This window comes from Dunckerocampus dactyliophorus, chromosome 9, assembly GCF_027744805.1.
Source record: "Dunckerocampus dactyliophorus isolate RoL2022-P2 chromosome 9, RoL_Ddac_1.1, whole genome shotgun sequence".
NCBI classification, from domain to species: domain Eukaryota; kingdom Metazoa; phylum Chordata; class Actinopteri; order Syngnathiformes; family Syngnathidae; genus Dunckerocampus; species Dunckerocampus dactyliophorus.
The window spans coordinates 18,156,981-18,177,161 of record NC_072827.1 but is presented as its reverse complement, the minus strand read 5'-3'; the positions used below and the strand labels follow the sequence as shown (position 1 = coordinate 18,177,161).

Here is a 20,181-nt window from a genome sequence, read left to right as displayed (position 1 = left end):
CACGTAGTGTGCTTTCGTTTGGGTGCTCGATTTCGCGGAACGATACAGTATAGATTGTTCCATGCAATACTGTACCAACATCGAGGGTGTATGGAAACCAAGGCAAATCATGAAAACTGAGGTGTACGAAAAGCAAGGTTTGGTTTGAACTGGTTTCTTCTTCTTTCTTTTTTTACACGTGTGTAGGTAGTATTTATTTATTGATTGATTTTATATAGTTTTTATTCCTCACGTGTCACCTTTGTGCTTCAAATTTCATTGTATTTATTTACAATGGCAATAACGGAATCAATGTATCATTAGGGGTGTAACGGTGTAAATATTCATAATGGGATTTTTGGGTATGCTTTTTTTTTTATTGGCCCTCGGCATATTCTAACAATACGATTCATTCATTATTCATAAGACATATGATTCAATATTGCACTAATTTTCAGCCATCCATCGATTTTCTATGCCGCTTATCCTCACTATGGTCGCAGGGGTATGGTGGAGCCTATCCCAGCTGACAGACGGCGTACTGAATGTTTAATTTTTTAAATAATGAAAGCTGTTCACACAAAATATAATGAGTTTTGCATTTTGTTCCCTTACCGTACTGAAAATGACCCAAACCGTGGCCGTCAATCCGAGATGCGTAGGAAACTGTGATTATGGTGTACTGTGACAGCCCTATCCCACAGTACAAAACACATGCATCTTCACTTTGAAATCCCACTACAAATATGGTGCTTGCCCAATAGGAGGCTATTTTTAAGTGTTAGCAACAATCTGTTTCCCTTGCGTTGAAACACATCATAGTGCCTATTGGCGTATTATACCTTGAAACAAGTGTACCATTTTTGATGACTATACTGTATGCCTCAAAGCGTACAAATACTTGTATTAGTGGTTTGAATGAGTAAAAGAAACGTAGGACAGCGACTTTATATTTTATATGATTTATTTCACCCTGGTCACCATAAACAATAATTGCACTGACCATTTACTGTATAAACATTAAGCAAGAATGAACTGAATTGTGGTGCAATACCAGAGTGCGTATCATTAATCATCAATAAGTCAACTATACATATTAAATAACACTTTCCAGTCATGCCACATAGGAACTATGAGCTGTACAAAAGATGGAGTTTACAGATGATCATCCTTAATTAATAGCTGCAAACGACATGGCAAATATTTCAGCGTCTGGAAGGAATCATCTGTACATGACCATGAATCATGTCATGCTGTGCAAAACATCCAAGGTTTGTTCAGGTGTGCAAAAATAGCAGCATTACATTCTACTCCAAGAAATGGCTTCACAACACAACATCATACAAGTGATGATGACATGATAATACTAACTGATGCCCAGCTAGTGTGTATGAGCTTGATATCGGAGGCATCTCTTTTAGTTCGTACAAACGGACGCAAGTGTGCAAGTGATTTGTTGAATGACACAATCCTCAAGCCTCACATTCACTATTTACATATTTTTTCGTCACTTTTTCACAGAACATCTAATTAGAAGGTCAAGTGACCTTCCATCGGATCTCATGACACAGCATTCAATCTTCACTGTTTTTGTTATGCTTGACCCAAGTATTCTCAAATAAAGTTCATATGTAAACCATATCATATGAGGCAATGACAATTGTACAGTTGGCACGTATGAGATTGTCCAAGCATTTTCTTAAAAAAAAACAAACATTCCTCTCAAACGACATAGTCAATATGGCCGCTGCAGTATATCGTAGCGCAATATAAACAACAGACCTTGACATCGGTGATAACCCTGTCATCACCACTCATTTAGTTTGGATTACAGCGGTTACAGATCAGGGGTGTCCAAACTTTCCACAGAGGGCCACATACTGCAAAATCAAAGGATTTAAGGGCCAGTTTGATATTTTGAAAACCAACACGTGTAGATATGCTGAGAAGCTATATACTGTATGCTTCAAGAAAAAAATGCATCTCAGCTTTGTGATTTATTACTTTGTGCAAGTTTGGTGTTTTGCTCCGATGTTGTTGTTGTTGAGTTGTTGTTTTTTTTACATTTTCCAAATATTTCAACTTTCTTTTAAAATAATCTTTAAGAATAATGCCCCAGGCCACACTTTGGACACCCCTGGATTACATCATCAACTTACTTTTTACTCACATTATTCAAAGTTCTACCATGTATGGAAATAGCCATGCAGTACTGTCAATTTTTTAAAAACATTTTATAGTTTGAAGATTCTATTGTAATATTGAAAGAGGGTGTATTGTCCTCCTAATGGATATTGGGCATGAGTGAACAGCCGCCTGAAAATAATTTTATAAATACACTGGGCAATACAGTTCAGCTCTACTTACTGGGATTGGGTTCATGTTCTAGGAGTGTGTTGGGTGGACCTATGAATAGCTGTTGTGGATACAACACGACACAGGTCAGCACCTTGGACAGCTCCATAAATAATTCTATTTTGGTCCACATGCACGCTCTGAGCCATACAGTACCTGGGCTAAATCATGAATTCATAGAGCTGGAACACAAAAAGAGGACAATACACCACTGATGACATGCATTAGTAGTCAAATCTCCTGTATTCTAAACACAACGCTGTGTGATAGCATCGGATATACTCTGCCTTCAGATGGGCCTTTTACATTCAAAGCCGTCAATAAGTGATTTTTTTTTTTGCTGATCACATGACAGACGTGTCGACCATGTGTGGTCCAGCTTCCATGTCAGCGGTCCAGGCTAGCCTCGCTGCTATTCCGCTGGCTTTTAAGGTCCTGGAAGACCTCGGTGAAAAAGTGCGGGTCTGCATTCAACTGCAGCATTTTGCCACTCAGCCTGTTGATGATGCTCAGGGCGGTCTCCCAGAATACGTCCTTGTTGGACTCGATCATGAAGGGCTTGAGGGGGTAGGAGATCTCGTTGCCCATGTAGGAGTAGGCCAGGTACAAGCAGGTCTGGAAGGTGCCCTGCAGCTCGGCGGGGTTGTCGACGTCATCCTCGATGGTGGCCTCGCACAGCAGGTACACGAACACCACGTTGGCCGGCGTGATGAAGCCTTGGTCCTGCCAGCCTTGCAGCAAAAGAGTCCGATCAATGTTCCGAAACCAGAGGATCACATTCCCGCTGTTTAACTCCTTCAGTTTGTAACACCTGCGGCACACGAAGTCTCCCAAACACCGGAGCAGCTCCCCGGTGGACGCCTGGATCACTATCCGCCTGGGGGACACCAGAGAGGGGCTGCTGTCTTGCTTCTGCACCGAGGACGTATTTTTGCTTTGGGTGTCTTTGTTCGTTGGCACCGTGGGTACCGGAACCGGGATTGGGGCTCGCTGTTTCCGTTCTTCCGTTTGAAGCGTTTTTCGGAGGTTTTCGCTGTTGAGCTGAGCCACCTGACTGGGTGGCAGCTCACGGCTCGGCAGCGGGTTCGGGGTCACCTTCTTGACGCTCTTCTTAGCCGAGCTGGCGACCAGCTTCTTCCAAGAAAGAGACACAAACATGGAAGGCCGTTTGAGGCTTTTGTCGTTAACGGTGCTGTCACCCGTAATGTCGGCGTCCATCGCCTTTTTAGTGGCGGGGGATATGGAGAGGACGGTGCCCATGTCTGCGGAGGTGAGAGCCGCGGAGGTGTGATGCTTCTGCTGCTGCAAAAATGAAAAAAAGCGCGGAAAGAGGCGGCCGGGAGCTGTCACGATAAAGTGATCAAATCCATTAACACGCTCGTTCACTTGTGGAATTGGACCCCGGTTCCGTGAAGCTCTTTTCCAAAACAACACTTAATGCTTAAGCACCTCGACAAAGACACACTGATGCTTGCGCACACAACGATTATTCTCTCTCCAACATGGTCATGCAGCTTCTGGTTGACGTCCCGGCCAGCCAATTAGAGAGCTGCTCACTGATCCAATCACCCTATGGAGTGACAGTATGTGCCATTGATAGCATGCATATCCTGCACCCTTTTAACTCCTGCTCTATCTTTACCCCCGTCCTGCTTTCACAAACACTTTTATCTTTTGATCTCTACAGCTACTTGGCCATTTAGGTATCTATTTCCCTTGTAACTGTATATAAGGTGCAGAATAAATGCCTGTTTTTTTTTTTACCTTGTCAAAAAATAACTGCACGAGGGAAAAAAAACTCCAATTACGTCACTGATAGTTGCTTTCTTTAAATATAAGCAGACATAAAGTGTAAAATGAATGGATGGAAACCCCAAAAAACAGTCGAAGTGGGAGCTGCAAACAATGGTGAAATAAGGTAGACATACTGTACTATAGTTCAGTTCTACACCACTGCAAACTACAATACAATCCACTGTAATCCATTGCACTGGATCTACTGTAATGAATGTTGCAAACGACAGAAAAAATAAAACATTTGCAAACATTTGTAAACACATCATCTGCTATTACAACTAAGTTCAGTTATGTCTATTTAAACTGATAATTGTTAATTTGCTAATAAAGTAATTATGTGATTATTATGTATTATGATTGAAGAAAAACCCTGGCAAAGGTTAAAGTTTAATTTTCAACTTATTGGGCATGAAATTGCGTTAAACTGGAAATGAACCTTGAAATGGGTCCGGAGATGTATACAGGGACCTTTCCGATCCCGGGTGGCTTTAAATATGGTATTTGCAAAAGATGAACCTATGCTGTTACATGAGCCAGTTTTTAAAAAAATACATAAAGGTGGTGGAGTCATAGAAATCTGCTGACCAGAGCAGTGTGATGACATGCACCAGGTTATTCATCATGAATGTTAGCTCCAAGCTAGGGTGTATGACTTGATTGGCAATTTTCTTATATAAGTTCATAACTGTAAACTTGCACAGGGCTTCCATAGGGCATACACACAGTCCTGGACAACTTTCTTGACTTTTTCTTTCAGGATTCATCCGGAAAGGAAGACCGTTCGTTGCGTACCGATTGGGAAATGAATACTGAATTGTGTACAAAATGTAGTCTGTACTGAAGAGGTCTTATCATCATTACAGGAATCTGAATTGAACCTCCTTGGGCATCGATGCTGCCAGGCTCTAGGGTTGGTTGTGTCGTTGAGTTCCCAGTTTTGCTGCCAAGTGAGCAATTGTGATGGAGAACTGCTGTGTCTCAGATGTAATTTCTTGAACTTTCTTGTTTGTCTGCTTTGGCTTTGTTGTCTTGAGCAACTTGGGCTTTGGTTGTGAAATTGATCACCTTTTGACAGACTTCGTCGGGCATAATTGTTTGTAATTTGGGGAAACCAAGCAGCCATCTACGTTAAGATTGAGAAACCATCTCTGAACAGAGGGGGTGGTCGACAACACCACATTTCTCCGACATACAAAGCTGTCCTTTGCATCCCTTACTAAATAATTCAATCATTTAGCCTCTAACAAATATACCAGGCACAGCCATCTTAGTTTTAGGTGGGTCCATGGCCAACATTACATCTGAATGGGATGATAACAAAGGTTATACCACCCAAACGACCATTGTTGGCGCCTCTGCCCCACTCCATTGTATCCTAATGATCATCATTTGACACAAAGAGCCTTTAGAAGATAATAGATTTGATCTTGCCCCAAGTTCTCAGACGAGAGCTGTCCTATCTCGTCTGACTGGTGTGTGTCCCACCTAGTCTTTTGAGCATGAACTGATGAAACCTTCTCAGATGCGAGGTGAAATGTCTTCTAAGAATCAATCCGATTGCGATGGATTCAATTCAATGAATGGATTGAATGCCTTGAGAATACAAAGAGCTGGATGAATGAGAATATTCACAGGTAGCATATTAGATGTTTAATTCAAACTAGAACAAGAAAATCTGTGAAAGTCAGTTGCTTTACCCCCCTAATTCACTGTTTAAACACAGGCTACTGCACATAATGGCACAGTTTGTAACATTATCAATGACCGCTTGTTCAAATAGACAGGCACATATGGCATCAAGGTTCGAGCTATTAGGCTATTACAAATGTTTTCAGGCCAATGTTGCTGAGTCTATTTGTACAAACATTGTTTAGTCCATCACTTAAAAACAAAAATGTGCCTTATTAATGTTCTACATGGGCGAAGATGCACAAAGCCATAGGTATTCATCCGCGCCATCTTCCCTTCCTTTTCCCCTTCTTCTTGAAATAGCGGTTGCCACGGTGTATTCCCACCACCGATGGACTGGAGTGTGTAACAGCGATTGCAGCTGCAAAATTTCCCACCTTGATTTTGGGGTGCGTCGGTCTAACACAAGATGGTTTCCCGCTGAACTCCAAATCCACGATCATCTTTGCCCTCAACTATGTATCAATGTGCTTTCAATGCCACTGCTGTCAACGTGACAAGTTTCATCAGTTTGGCAGTAATTCAACTTCTGCTTTCCATTGAAACTTCAAAGTCAACCATTCTGACGATTCCAATGGAAAGTCAACAACAATCAACATTGTTTCAACGTTACCTTGCTATCTGTGTCCTTCCTGATGACTACAGTGTTAAGTCATCCGTTTTTAATCTTCATGACCTATTCTGGTTTGAGTATATTTTTCAGTGTTTATTTTTTCTATCTTACGGGCTCAAATAGTCCATGAATGGACATGGTCGTGTGGATTCCTCCAAGTAGGATTCTGTGTAGTAGGCCGTATTTAATCCTGCGCATGTCACTGGGCATTCCATGGTCAATCCAATTACCATGACCAGAACTGGCAACTCCCTACATCGTTACGTAGCCAGAGCCTTGAGGTTTCCATTCCATTTCACTATAAATAGAAATAGAATTAAATGATGTTTAAAGTGTGGTAAGTGGACTGGCCTTTGGCATTCACTCTAATTAAATAGAAATAATTAACTTTGAATGATGACCGTTCAGTTTGGCTGACAATTCTATCACATCCACTTTTCAATGTCTGGCATTTATCCCATGATGCCAAAAATGCAATTTTGAAATATTTCAAACCCTATAAATAACATATTTTGCCATTCTCTTTGGTATGTACAATTTTCCAACACTGTCACCCAATTATCACCTACTTTTTATTTGGTTGTAGACATAAGAAAGAAAGTGAATGAGACGCTTAGTGAATCATCTGAAATGTTAATTACAGGCTTGGCTGGTCAACAGCCAACTAACCATCCATTATTGGAGCAAATGTTATTTTGGCTTTCATTTCATTCTAAACGTACTATCTTGTAATTCATGTTGCCTTGCCATAGGCCAGTGATGTCCAAAGTGCGACCTGGGGGCCGTTTGCAGTCTGTGGCTGTTCTTTTATTGGCCTACAGCCAAATATAATTAACAAGAAAACTTCTAAAAAACAGTAAAAATTGATAAAATCTGCAGTAATTTTACAAGAATAAAGTCAAAATATGAAGAGAAATAAATTGTATTGTAAAAAGAAAAAGTCGTAGTTTTACTAGAATAACATCGTAATATTATGAGAAAAAAAAATTTGTAGCATGAAGTTGAAATATTAAGGAAAAAAGTTGAAAAATTAGGAGACAAAACAGAATGAAGTTGTAATTTTTGGAAGATTATGCTTGGGGAAAAAATAATAACAGTATGGAAATTAACTCAAAATATTATAGGAATAAATTCATAATAGCGAGAGAAGATTATTTATGATGACTATTTAAGAAGAAAGTTGAAATATTTAGAAAACTAAACAAATAAACAATCATCAAAAATAGGAACAAAGAGTAAAGACTGAATTTGCACAAAGTAATACAGTCATCCCTTACAATATCGCAGTTTTTCAAAAAAAACTAAATGAATTAAAATAAAAATTATTGAAATACAAGCGATTATGTAGTATTCTGGTCAATAAGCAACAGTAAGGACAGAAAACATTGAGACATTATCTTACATCACATTACCTTAACACTGCATGAAGTCATGAAATCAGCCATGGCATGTGCAACATGAGAGTGAAAAAAGGCCTCCTCTTATTCCGTGTGGAAGTGGTACGTTTTGGGCTCCTTAAGTTTAGAAGAAAAAAATTCAAGGCTTACTGGTTAGCTTTCTAGCTCTCTAGCTTTTTGCCTCACTCGCTAGCCGTCTCCAGTCCCTGCAGCATAAGAGTTGCGCAGTGTGTTGTAAACAATGAATAATAGGAGTGTAAAGGTGACTGTAGGCGTGTTGTTTTATGTCTACAGGGCTTGAACAACGTTAGAAACTGTATTTGCTCTAAGTACAAAAATTTTCAATTTATTAACATTGAATACTATATCGCAGAAATTCATTTATCGCGGTCAGGTCTGGAACCAATTAACGGCTATAAATGAGGGATGACAAAGCTGAAATGCAGTTTTTTCTTGAACGTCTAAGCACATCCACATGTGTTGGTTTAAAAAATATAAAGTTAGCCTTTACATTGTGTGATTTTTCTTTATGTGGCCCTAGGTGGAAAAAGTTTGGTATCGGCAAAAATATGTAAGGCAACCTCTAATTTATTGAATTAACATTTTTGTTTTTGTGTTAAATAAACTTCTGGTCCATCATGAGATGAATGAAACTGGTCTGTGATTAAAACTGTCTTCAGCTGCTCTGTGCCTCGATGGCATACCTTTGGTTTCCTGGCCCACTAGAGAATGGACAGACACTGTCTACATTTCCAGTGGAGCGAGAGACTGATTTGAGACTTGAACTAGAAAGTGTAAAAGGAGCTGCAGTTCTATTTTAAAAATTAAGTTCATTAAAAAATTAAGTGAATGCAGAATTGTCATTTTTATTAGGGCAACTGTTTTGAAGTTTGAGTTAAAAAGGGAAAAGTTGTGACTGAGACCATAAACCAGCTTAACCTTGACTTAACCTTGGACTCCATGGACCCGGTCAGCCATTGTAGAGGTCAGCATCAATCAGGGATTACTTGTTATTGTCAGATCAGGAAGCCAATTGATTGTGGAAGGTTTCTGACAAATAAAGAAGTGAAGCCTAAAGTCTATTGTAGATATTTAATTTCATAAGCAAGAACTAGCATATTTGACCCTCAAAGGTGAGGTCAGTACATGATCAGGTGATATATAGGAGGGCTCCTTTCTCAAGAAGGTCATAATAAGTTGAGGAAGTGGAAATAAAGCAAGCGATTGTACATCAGAAACTTCCTCCAACAGTTTGCCTTTTGAAGTGAATGACGATGGAAACTCCTTTGGTTTGGCCATTGAAGCAATCTCCTTATGTTCAAATGTTGAAAGTTTATTTTATTCGGCCACGGAAGCAGTCTCCTACAGCTTAGACACTCGGCAGTCAACTTTGATGGAAGCTCCCTGAGTTTTGGCTAAGATTCCAAGATGCCTGTTGATTTTAAGGTTTGAGTCTTCGGTTCTTCGGAGGTTGAAGCCAGCTCTGCAGTTGTGTGTTACAGGCAGAAATGGTCTCAGTCCATTTGGATACTGAAGCAAACTCCCTCACTTTGGATACTGGTATATACTCATGCAGCTTGGAAAACAGAGTTACTCTCCTCACCTTTTCCTTCACTGTGGAAGTAAACTGCTTCGGGTTAGAAATGAATTCAATCTGCTTCAGTTTGGACATTGTTGCAAGATTCTTGACCCTTTCCTTGACATTTGAAACGAACTCCGTCGGTTTGAGTATAATTTCCCACAGATTGGACATTGACTCAAGCTTATTTGGTTCTGATCTTTAAGGAGCGTTCTCAGTTGGATATTCGTGCAAACGCCTTCAGTTTGAACACTGAAGCCAAATCCCTTAATTTTCTTTCAATCAAACACTCAAAAAGATTTAGAATCTTTCTTTCAGAGCTCACCTTGTTTAAGGTAAGTGGTGACATCATTGCCACATTGTTGGTGACATCGCTTGCCTTGGTTCAGAGCAGTTGGTGACCTCATTAGCATCTTGAAAAGTAAAACTATGACCGTGGAAAATCGTGGTCTGCGGATCAATCCGAATATCGAGTGTCAATACCAAGGGTAATATCAGTGTTTGACTGATAGTGGTGTGATCAGACCGATAGATTTCAGTTAACTTTTATGTTTATTTTTACAAATGTTTGTGTTTTTTGGTTGTTGTGTTGTTCATATCCTTACATTGTTGATATTGCTATACGGTCGTGCATTGTTTCTAATGGTTGATTTGTTCCAGATTCGACTGCAACAAACGAATTTCCGCGATATAGGATTCAGTGTTAATAAACCGAATATTTTTGTAGTTAGACTTAGTTAATAGGGTTTTTTTTAAACATTATTAGAGCTCCGTTGACATGAAATAACACCCTTATAGTCACCATTACACTACTATTCGTTGTTTACACCGGATTGCACAGTTATTACACTACAGGGACTCTAGGACTGTTTTCTGGTCAACATCACTGATGTCTACAAAATGGATGAATTTGTCACGATCCATGAGTTAGCCTGCGTGACAGTTTAGTTTGTTTCCACTTTTATGGCTTAGTTCCTGTTTAATGCTCTTATTTTGGTAGTGCTTCCTGTTTTGCCTGTTTTTATTGTCCGCCTGCTTTGCTCTTTCCTGTATCACTTGCACCTGTTGTTAATTTGGGTTCTCCTTCTAATCTATGTTGTTCCGGTGCGTGCATGTGAGTTTGTTGTTGCATTGTTAGTGAAAGCCTGACACGCTACTGCAAACCTGTCGATGTTGAGTTCCTGCCACTGCACTGCAGCTATTATTAAAAGATATGTTTTTTCCTGCAATTGGTTCCTGCTTTCTGCATACTGGGGTCATCGCCACAATCCCAAAGACAAGACGTAACAGAATTCCTGCAACAAAATATTACACAGCTCATATATCTGCTGCACCAGGACAAACACACAGTGCATGCTGAGGCTCTGGTAAAGTTAAAACAACTCATGTAGATACAAGATATACGTTTTGTACAAGAAATACGGATTAGGAGTCCTTAACATATTTTGCTACGTTATAAGAACCTCCCCCTAATGACCAAAAACGGCAATGATACAAACCTGTTCTACTCTGTCAGATTTCTGACTCTTCACTGCACTGTCTGAAGTACAATGTATCAAACGGAGAGAAGCATATTGTGGAGGTGATGGGATGTGTCTTCTTACTACTCGTCTCCGAAAGCCTCCTCTTCAAGGCGGTGCTGGCTGAGCCCCTCATTCAGGATAAGCCGCAGTGCCTCATCAGTATGTAAAAGCGCGCATACACACAACACTCACGACTACAGCACTATGACCACTTTCACACTCTGAACTGTATGAAAAAGTTTGGTTGCTCTTATTGGTGTTATAATAACAATAAGAAGAATAATACAAGTGGTTGACAACTCATTAAAATGTGGAATAAATTAAGTGTCATCCTGCAATTCAAAGTAGCTAAAATTTGAGAACAATGTGGACATATTCAAAATAGTACACTTCACTACGAGGTTGATAAATCATATTTCAATATCCTCAACATGGACATGCTGCAGCCTGCCTGATCTGAATTAGTTCCATGTGAAAAGCCATAGTTTGAAAGTGTACTTAAATTTGGAATTCTATAGCAATTAGCATTTGTGCTAATATGGTTGTTTATCATCCAGTCACCCTATTAACTAAGTTGTGATGCTGAAGAAACAATAGTGAGTTGATGAAAGTAAACAACATCCCATAGTTGTAAATTGCTGCCCATTTCACACAAGCGCGTTTGATTAAGCCACATGCAGTATGTGTTCACACATCAGACACCACAGTGGGATCAGAGGATACTCTTTATTCACAATCAACAAAAGGTGGATGGGAGAAGGATGTGATGGAGCAAATGCATATTCTCAATGAAGCATCAAGGTGTGCCGCTTTCATTATCCACGATTCAAACACCACAAGTAAAACATGTTGTGTGGAAAGCTGCATGGTTTAGTCCTATGTCATTCACATGTGTTTGCTAAGGGTTCACTCGGAAATTAAAGCGCTTTCTTTGAAGGCTTGCGGCACAACAAACTGTAACCTACGGGTGTGTGCCCGGGCTGAAACCAGGAGGCACAGAATGAGAGCCAAGACCACTAGCCATCGAGCTAAAAGTCTGAGATGTCAACTCAATGTCCAGCGCGACTCTTAAGTCACGGAGTGAGGTTTACCAACATACGTTCGCACAGCTGCACCCTGCTGGCATCCGTTATATCCAATCGACATCAAAATGCTTGAGCCCTTGACGACTGCAACGGGGTTAAACTAGCATGGCATGTGAGGAATTTGACAAAAAAATAAACATAATAACACTTATAATAACAGTGGACTGTGCACAACATACAGTACATGCTGAAGTCTACAGAACTGACATTGACATTGACATTGAGCAGTCATTTTAGCACATGCTGACTAGCCGTTCTTCTCATCTACATTAGGATGCCTGTATTATCCACATTTATTGCTGACTGGGCCGAAATGCAAATTGGAAAAAAGATCATAATTTTAGCTGCCGTGTGCACATGCATGACATGGAGGTGAAGAGACAGCTGTTTCCCCGTTCCTGCAGTAATCCTGCCTCTTAGTGGCGTTTCGGTGCTATTGTAGCTCTGGTTGTCTTCTACATACAATCAGAAGAAAAAAAATCAAAGCAATGAATACCTGTACACTCATGTCACAGAATGCTTAATAACATAAAGCAGGGGTGTCCATACTTTTTCCAACAAGGGCCACATACTGGAAAATGAAAGGATGCACGGGCCAATTTGATATTTTCTAAATCAAAACATGTAGGTATGCTAAGTAGTATATATATGTAGTATATTTTTCAAGAAAAAACTGCATCTCAGCTTTGCAATATATTTGTGCAAGTTCGGTGTTTGCTCTTTGTGCCCATTTTTGCTGTTTTGTTGTTTTTTTTCTAATATTTCAACTTCTTAAACAATCTTTGTAAATGTTCTTCTCATAATATTATGACTTTTTTTCCCATAATATTTTTAGTTTATTCCCATATGTTTTACTTTTTTCTCAACCTAATCATCCAAAAATGACTACTTCATTTTGTTTTGTTTGTTTCTCATAATATTATGAATTTAAAAAATAACATCTTTTTTTCCTTAATATTTCAACTTTATGCTACTAAAGTGTTATTTTTCCTTACAATATTAAAATGTTATTTAAGTAAAAATATGACTTTTTCCCATTAGATTACAACTCATTTCTCTTAATATTTTTACTTTATTTTGTAAAATTACTTCATACATTTTTTTATGTTGTTGTGTTTTCATTTTCTTTCTTTCGGTTATCTTATTTTGTTATATTTTAGGTTGATATTTAGCAAGTATGATGCGGTGCGGTTCTACACTGCAAAATACAATATGAGGAACATATCATCAAACGAATATATACTGTATATTAATAATACATCAAATGGCCACCGTGCACAAAAAGCTGACATCTGCGTGAAGTTGGCCCCCCACCTCACTAAAGATTACTGTATTTTATAGGTCAATCTAAGTTCACAGAGCGCCCCATTGTCTCCAAATTAAACAAAAATAGTCACAATCGTTTGTGCTGGTTTGTGCTGGTTTGTGCCATATAAGTGATTGATGGTGCTTTTGTGGTTTTAACAGAAATACGAGAGTTCTCTAGAAATGACGTCATATCCAATGCGATGCTCCAGAAATGGTGGTGTTGTTGTTGTTGCAACTAGCCCGGCACCAGCGACTAACTTAGTTGTAGTCCAGTTTTTAAATGTTTAAACCCGTTGTATGATTTGATGTATGTTTCAGTGGGCCCATGTCCACAGTCAACCAGCCGAGCCCTTGGGATGGTGTCACAAATATTTACCATGTTAAATCATTTCATATTGCATTGACAATTTTGGTAACAGCGGGTTTTGGTTCATGTGCTACTAGTTTGTCACAAAAAATTTGCTACTGACACATGTTTTATAGCTGTGACACTAATGTAATGTATATTTTGTAGCCTTGATACTAATAAAACATTTGCAGCACTAGAGACCGGTCAAATCCAACTACCTGCTACTGTGGAAATGTTTTCTTCAAGGGCTCAAGGCCTCATCACTAAGGGGTCAACTTTCGAAAGACCTTTAAATGATGTTGCTCCTGAGCATTTACTAAATAGTAAGAGTGGAATCTTGTCTCTGTGTGTGTGTGTGTGCGTGTCTGTGTGTGTGTGCACGTGTCATATCAAACATCAGTAAAAGGATCATATGTCCTATCTTATCGTGTGTCTGTCAAAGCTTGGGGGGGAGGAATTAGAGTGGCAGGTGGAGACAAAATACAATCAACAGATGCAGGTGGGGTCATTTAAACACACACACACACACACACACACCAGCTGCATGATGCTGATGATAGAGCAGGGCTCTTACAACTAAGACTAGGACCTTTTATGCATCATTGAAAGAGCTATGGACCTCAGCTGTCTCTATAGTAAACATTATTTACAATGACGTTTATGTCCCATCAACACTATTTCATTATTCCTTCAAGAAGTCGGCATTAGCACCATTCAAACGTTTTGCACCACCAACAAACATTGGAGTTATACAATCACAGTAACATTTACTAAGTATGGCAAGATTTGGTGTTGGGTGTGTGATCCAAGATGGCTGAATAAAACAAGCAATGTTGGGAGTAGTCCATCCACATCTTTATTAAAACCACAACATTCAGCATACCAAAGCGTAAAATACAACAATTTCTTATGTCCGATATGAACGAGAACCGAGGAGAATTTTTGGAGCGAATTTTGAATCGTACAAAAACGCGTGCGTTTGAAAACCCAGGCTTGACTGTACATAAAAAAATAATATAATAACCAAGGAAGAACATCCATCCATCCATTTTCTATGCCGCTTATCCTCAGTAGGGTCCCGGGGGTATGCTGGAGCCTATCCCAGCTGACTTTGGGTGAGAGTCAGGGTACACTCTGGACAGGTCGCCAGCCAATTGCAGGACACCAGAGTTGCCAATTAACCTAACCAAGGAAGTAAATGCCTATGAAAAATAATATTGTACAAAATATTTTGATTCCAAAATAACAAACAACGGCATCAGATGTATCATTTCTATGTAATTTTTGACTCACTGTCTGTGACCCAGCCAGAATGGGTCTGTGACCCAGTTGGGATTCACTGCTCTAAAATAATCTGCACTTTAGAAAGCTACAGATTTTAAGCACGGAGTGTGACCTTGATTAGTTACGGCATAAAAACAGGATGTGGTGCAAAGCAAGCCCACCTGCTGCTTTTAATTCAATTTCACAAAAAAGAAAAAGGCAGCGGTAACAATGGCAGAGTGAAAACCGATTCAGTCAAACACAGTCAGGTGATCAAAGGCAGTGATCTCTTTTTCTTTCTCACTCACACGCACACCCACACACACACCCACACACACACACACACACATGCTCATAAGTATGCCGGTCTGGGTGGATGCTGGTCCTTCCTCTCATGTAATAGCAGCCTGCAGTCCTGTCCTATCCTGTTGGGCTCATTGCTACAGTATAATTAGAACAGGGGGTGATACGCATTCAAATGCTTTGATGCTCTTATCTGGAGCAGCACAAAGGCACGTGGACACTCAAGTAGACGTAATCTCACATGCTCACTCCGATACATGCTGGGAGGTCACAAACTGACAAAAATACATTTCTTGATTGTAATATGGACATGGGGCACAATGATTGGACAGACTACAATGTAGGGGGGCTGTGCCAGAGAACTTAATGAGCTCATGGACCGCGTGAATGACCGCGTGAATGACATCGATGCTGGTTCAGAGTGCACTGTGTATACACAGGAACAGAACAGGGCAGACATGCTGAACACACGCACCACGTTGCTGAAAAAACTCCTACAAAATTACATGTTTTATTTGACCAGAGTCGACAAGAACAGTCATGGAAAAAATGATAAAACCGCCCTTGTTTCTTCAGTTTCTTGTTCATTTGAATGCCTGATACATCTAAAGGTACCTTTGTTTGGACAAATATAATAATGACAACCCTAATAGCTCATAAGAGTTACATTTCTGGCAGTACAATGGTATAGCTATTCATGTAAGAAATTAAGTGATTTTGGTTATTATCATGAATACCATGGAAGTTACTCGATATCAGCTCTTAAATTAAACTCTTATGAGCTATATTTGTTATCATCATTACATTTGTCCAAACAAACGTACCTTTAGTTGTACCAGGCATTAAAATGGATCAATAAACTAAAGAAACAAGGTACAGTCTAATCATTTTTTCCATGGCTGTCTCTCTTCTGCGATTGTAACGTTGTGTTTTGGCAGTAACTTTTACTACCACAAGAGGACGCTCTTATCTTGGCTTTGGTTTGAGATGGCTCTTCCATTCAAAATGCACAAAATGTACAAAGGAACAAAGATTGCACAGTAGCCACGTCTCCTGTTACAAAAGTTGTATTTTCATCCCCCAAAAAACCCTTTCATTGAAAAAAACAAAAAAGCTTTTATTATGTATTATGTTAAAAGTAAAAATATGAATTTAAATGTCAGATATTGATCAGCACTCACATATAGTGACGCTTTTTAACATTACAATATGGACAAAAGTATCAGGGCAAATGGGAATTGCCTAGTTAATGCTGCAACAGAAAAGGACAAACAAACTTGGAATCATAGAATTACATAGATATCTTTGTAAAATAAAAATAAAAAAGATTGAGAGGTACTTAACTAATTAAGAAGACCAATTACTAATTAAAGTGTGTCTAGTCTACTATTGTGAATATGCTATGAATGCCCTTATACTGTTTTTTTCTGTCTCTTCTCCTTCGTAAAAACATAAAAGTGCAACATCTAAATGTCTAATATCTTGAGAACTCATGAACTATCTTATACTTTCTTCTAGCGTTTGTACTTTCTAGCACTTTCACTGCACTAAAGGGTATAGTATATGCAGTCGGCCCTCATTTATCACGGTTAATTGGTTCCAGACACGACCTTGATAAATACATTTCTGCGATATAGGATTCAACAAATGGAATATTTTCATAGTTAGAGAATAGAAAACCTCTTCATGACTTCCTAAATGTTTTTTTTTAACATTATTAGAGCCCGTTAGACATGAAATAACACTCCTATAATCACCATTACACTCCTATTATTCCTATTATTATTAAACTCTCGCTGCAGGTACTCGAGACGGCCACTAGCGAGCAAGCTAGCAAGCTAACAAGCTAGTGACCTAACAAGTTAGCGAGCAAACCAGTTAACCTTGAATTTATTTCTTCTAAACTTAAGAAAGGGTTTCAAATGGAGTGGAGAAGAAAGATGAAGTAAGAAGCCAAAAACTTACCACTTCCACACTGGATGAGAGGAGTACCTTTTTTTCACTCGATCTCAGCCGGGGTATGCCGCCTCAGCCATTGCATGTCAGCTGGCTCTGCGGCCAGTCTACATGCAACGTGACGTAATCTAAGATCATGTTTCATCCTGCTGGCCAGAATACATACCACATGTGTGTCAATATGTTTTGAATAATAATAGACGCCGGTCTACCACAAAACAGCGATCATTCATGAATTTCAGAAAAATGATATGGCGAGAGAGCGATAATCGAACCGCGATATTGTGAGGGACGACTGTCCAGTATACTGTTTGACCTCGGTTTTTGTTCCCCGTGGTTTTGATAGGATTCAGTTTTTGGCAAAAGTGAGTGCTAAAAATATGTGTGTTTTCATACACTGCCTCAATCAATTATAGTATGACCAAACAGGATGTTTGGTCATACATGATGCGCTGACTCACTGTCTGTGAAGAATGCATAGTGGTTCTTTTAGAGTTGGGACACTATTTTCGGACCAGGGAATCCTTTAATCATCTTTGTTATGTGTATGTGTGTGTGTGTGTACGTGTATGTGGTTCATGTCTTCATAGAACGCACACAGAACGATGCACAGCTATGTTTCTGTGGCCTTTCTTCCTCTTATTAAGCACTGTGTGCCCTGTGCTGATGAGGTGTTCAAGCGCACTGCGTATTTCTGAGTGCTTTGTTTGTTTTTTTTTAATTTTTTTTATTCCAGCTGCAAACTAAGCCACCATGAGGCCAAAGATAGTCCAAGTACCAAAACTTTGATAAAGAAGGCAATAAACGCTATTGAATTCAATTCAATGTGAAGGTAGCGTCTTACAATAAGGATTACCTGTATAATGTAAGATAACCAGTGAACACATGCTGCAGGAGGAACGGTTTGAGTGAGACACATTACAGAAAGTCAGCCAGGCCAGAGTGTGTAATGACTATCGTACCTGCTGCTGAAGTTTACAATAAAGTATACATTGCTCTAACCATCCACTCTTTAAAGTTAAGTTTGTAACGATACCTAAAATTTGACACCATTTTTCATCTATTGTGTGAATGCTGACATACTGAAATTGCTTCATCTAGTTATCTATAAAATGTATTCCTCGTTCCTATTTCTGGGTGTCTGGAATGGATTAATTGGATTTCCATTATTCCGTATGAAAAAAATTGCTTTGGCTTTCGTCTGACCTTTCGGAACGGATTAATGACGAAAACCCAGGTTCCACTGTATATATAATACCAAGGTTCACACGCATGTTCAGATCCAATCTGTTTACACTGCAGGGAGTTTCCTGCTCCATAGGAACTACAGTAAATGTGGAGGCTTTGATGCTCAAGAGGCGCTACTGAGTAGGCAGAGAAGAGGGAGCGCAAGAGATTGAAGTGATGATGACCGTTTCATCGTAACCTCCTGCTCCTCTCGGTAGGATCACCAAATATGCACAACAGATGTTTTATGTTTTGGTTTCCGGTCATGCCAGGGAGGCAGATGTACTCTGATCTTTTTTGTAAATATTTTAAATGAAGCTGATCTTTTTTTAGCTAATCACATTTTGAGTTGCATGTACATTTGAAACTGTATCCCACTGTTAATGACAACTTCATGCAGATAGCAAAACTTTTATTGTTCAGATGTTTCCACAATTAAAGTACAGACAGCAAATTTATATACAGTAGATCCACGCTTTTCGTGGGGGTTATGTTGCAGAACCACCAGCAGGTGGCAAAAACCCATGAGTAAATGATGCGCCCATAAAATGTTTATTTTTGACACACAGCTCGCCCCCTCCAATGCCAGACCTGCCAACACTTGTGCATTTTGTTTTTTGCTCTTTTTCACATTTTCGCTGTCAGTGTGAAGTTGCGACAGCAAGCTGTGAATAAGTGGAGCGGGTTTTAGTAGTTATTATTTCCTCCGAGGTTAGCAGGTCTGCAAACCCCTCTGCTAGCTTGACGTTGACGTTCTTTTGGATCAACATTTGCAATAAAACTGACTGTTGTAATCATTCGATTTGATTCAACTCCAGAACTTCCCCTTCTCTCTTCAACTCTCATTGTTCACTCACATCACAATCCACGTTAAAGCCTTAAATATGCCTCACATACTTACTAAACGCATTTAATGTATAACATCTATAGGCACTCACCACTAATGAATGATAATGTAAGAAAGGGGTGTCCAAAGTGCGGCCCGGGGGCACTTGTGGACAGCTGTTTTTTGATTGGCCACAGTACATTCTAGAAATAGAATTTAATAAGAAAACCAAAAAAAAGAAAATGAAAACAGCAAAAATAAAAAAAAATCAGCAGTTTACTTGAACACAGTCCAAAAATTAAAGAAAAAATGTTTAATCTAACGAGAAACAGTTGTAATATTATGACAAAAAGTAATATCATTTGATTAGAGTAAAGTTGAAATATTCAAGAAAATAAAAATAAAATTAAAAATTAAAATAAACCTGCGATTGGCTGGCGACCAGTCCAGGTTGTACCCTGCCTGCCGCCCGAAGTCAGCTGGGATAGGCTCCAGCATGCCCCCGCGACCCTAAAGAGGAGAAGCGGTATAGAAAATGGATGGATGGAAAATTAAAATAAACTTGTAATTTTTGCAAAATTAGGGTGGGGAAAAAGTTATAATATTATAAGAATAATGTGAAAATATGGGAATATAGTCATAATATTACAAAAAGAAACTATACAAGAAGAAAGCCAAAATGGAAAAAACAGCTGTAATTTTACGAGAATAAAGCCAAAATATTTAGAGAAAAAAAATTGTAATAAAAAAATAAAAAAAAAATAAAAATAAAAAAAAAAAAATATATATATATATATATATACATATATATATATATATATATATATATATATTTTTTTTTTTGCACATGCGTAGAACCCAATTGAACCGATTGCGTTTCGGGTACGGATTGCAGTGACAGTGCCGCCCCGGAAGTCGGTAGAACCAGCATA

General features: G+C 39.1%; 1 protein-coding gene across 1 annotated transcript; it reads right to left on the bottom strand.

Annotated features, from left to right (window-relative positions):
• Positions 1–1,681: 1,681 nt before the first annotated feature.
• cdk5r2b (cyclin-dependent kinase 5, regulatory subunit 2b (p39)) lies at positions 1,682–3,833 on the bottom strand. The gene has a single exon (XM_054788177.1). The coding sequence runs from the start codon at positions 3,592–3,594 to the stop codon at positions 2,722–2,724; it is 873 nt and encodes a 290-aa protein (XP_054644152.1). The 5' UTR covers positions 3,595–3,833; the 3' UTR covers positions 1,682–2,721.
• Between the last annotated feature and the right edge of the window lie 16,348 nt (positions 3,834–20,181).

Excerpts from the sequence above, each read along its gene's own strand:
- cdk5r2b (XM_054788177.1), bottom strand. The coding sequence starts at position 3,594 with ATGGGCACCGTCCTCTCCATATCCCCCGCCACTAAAAAGGCGATGGAC.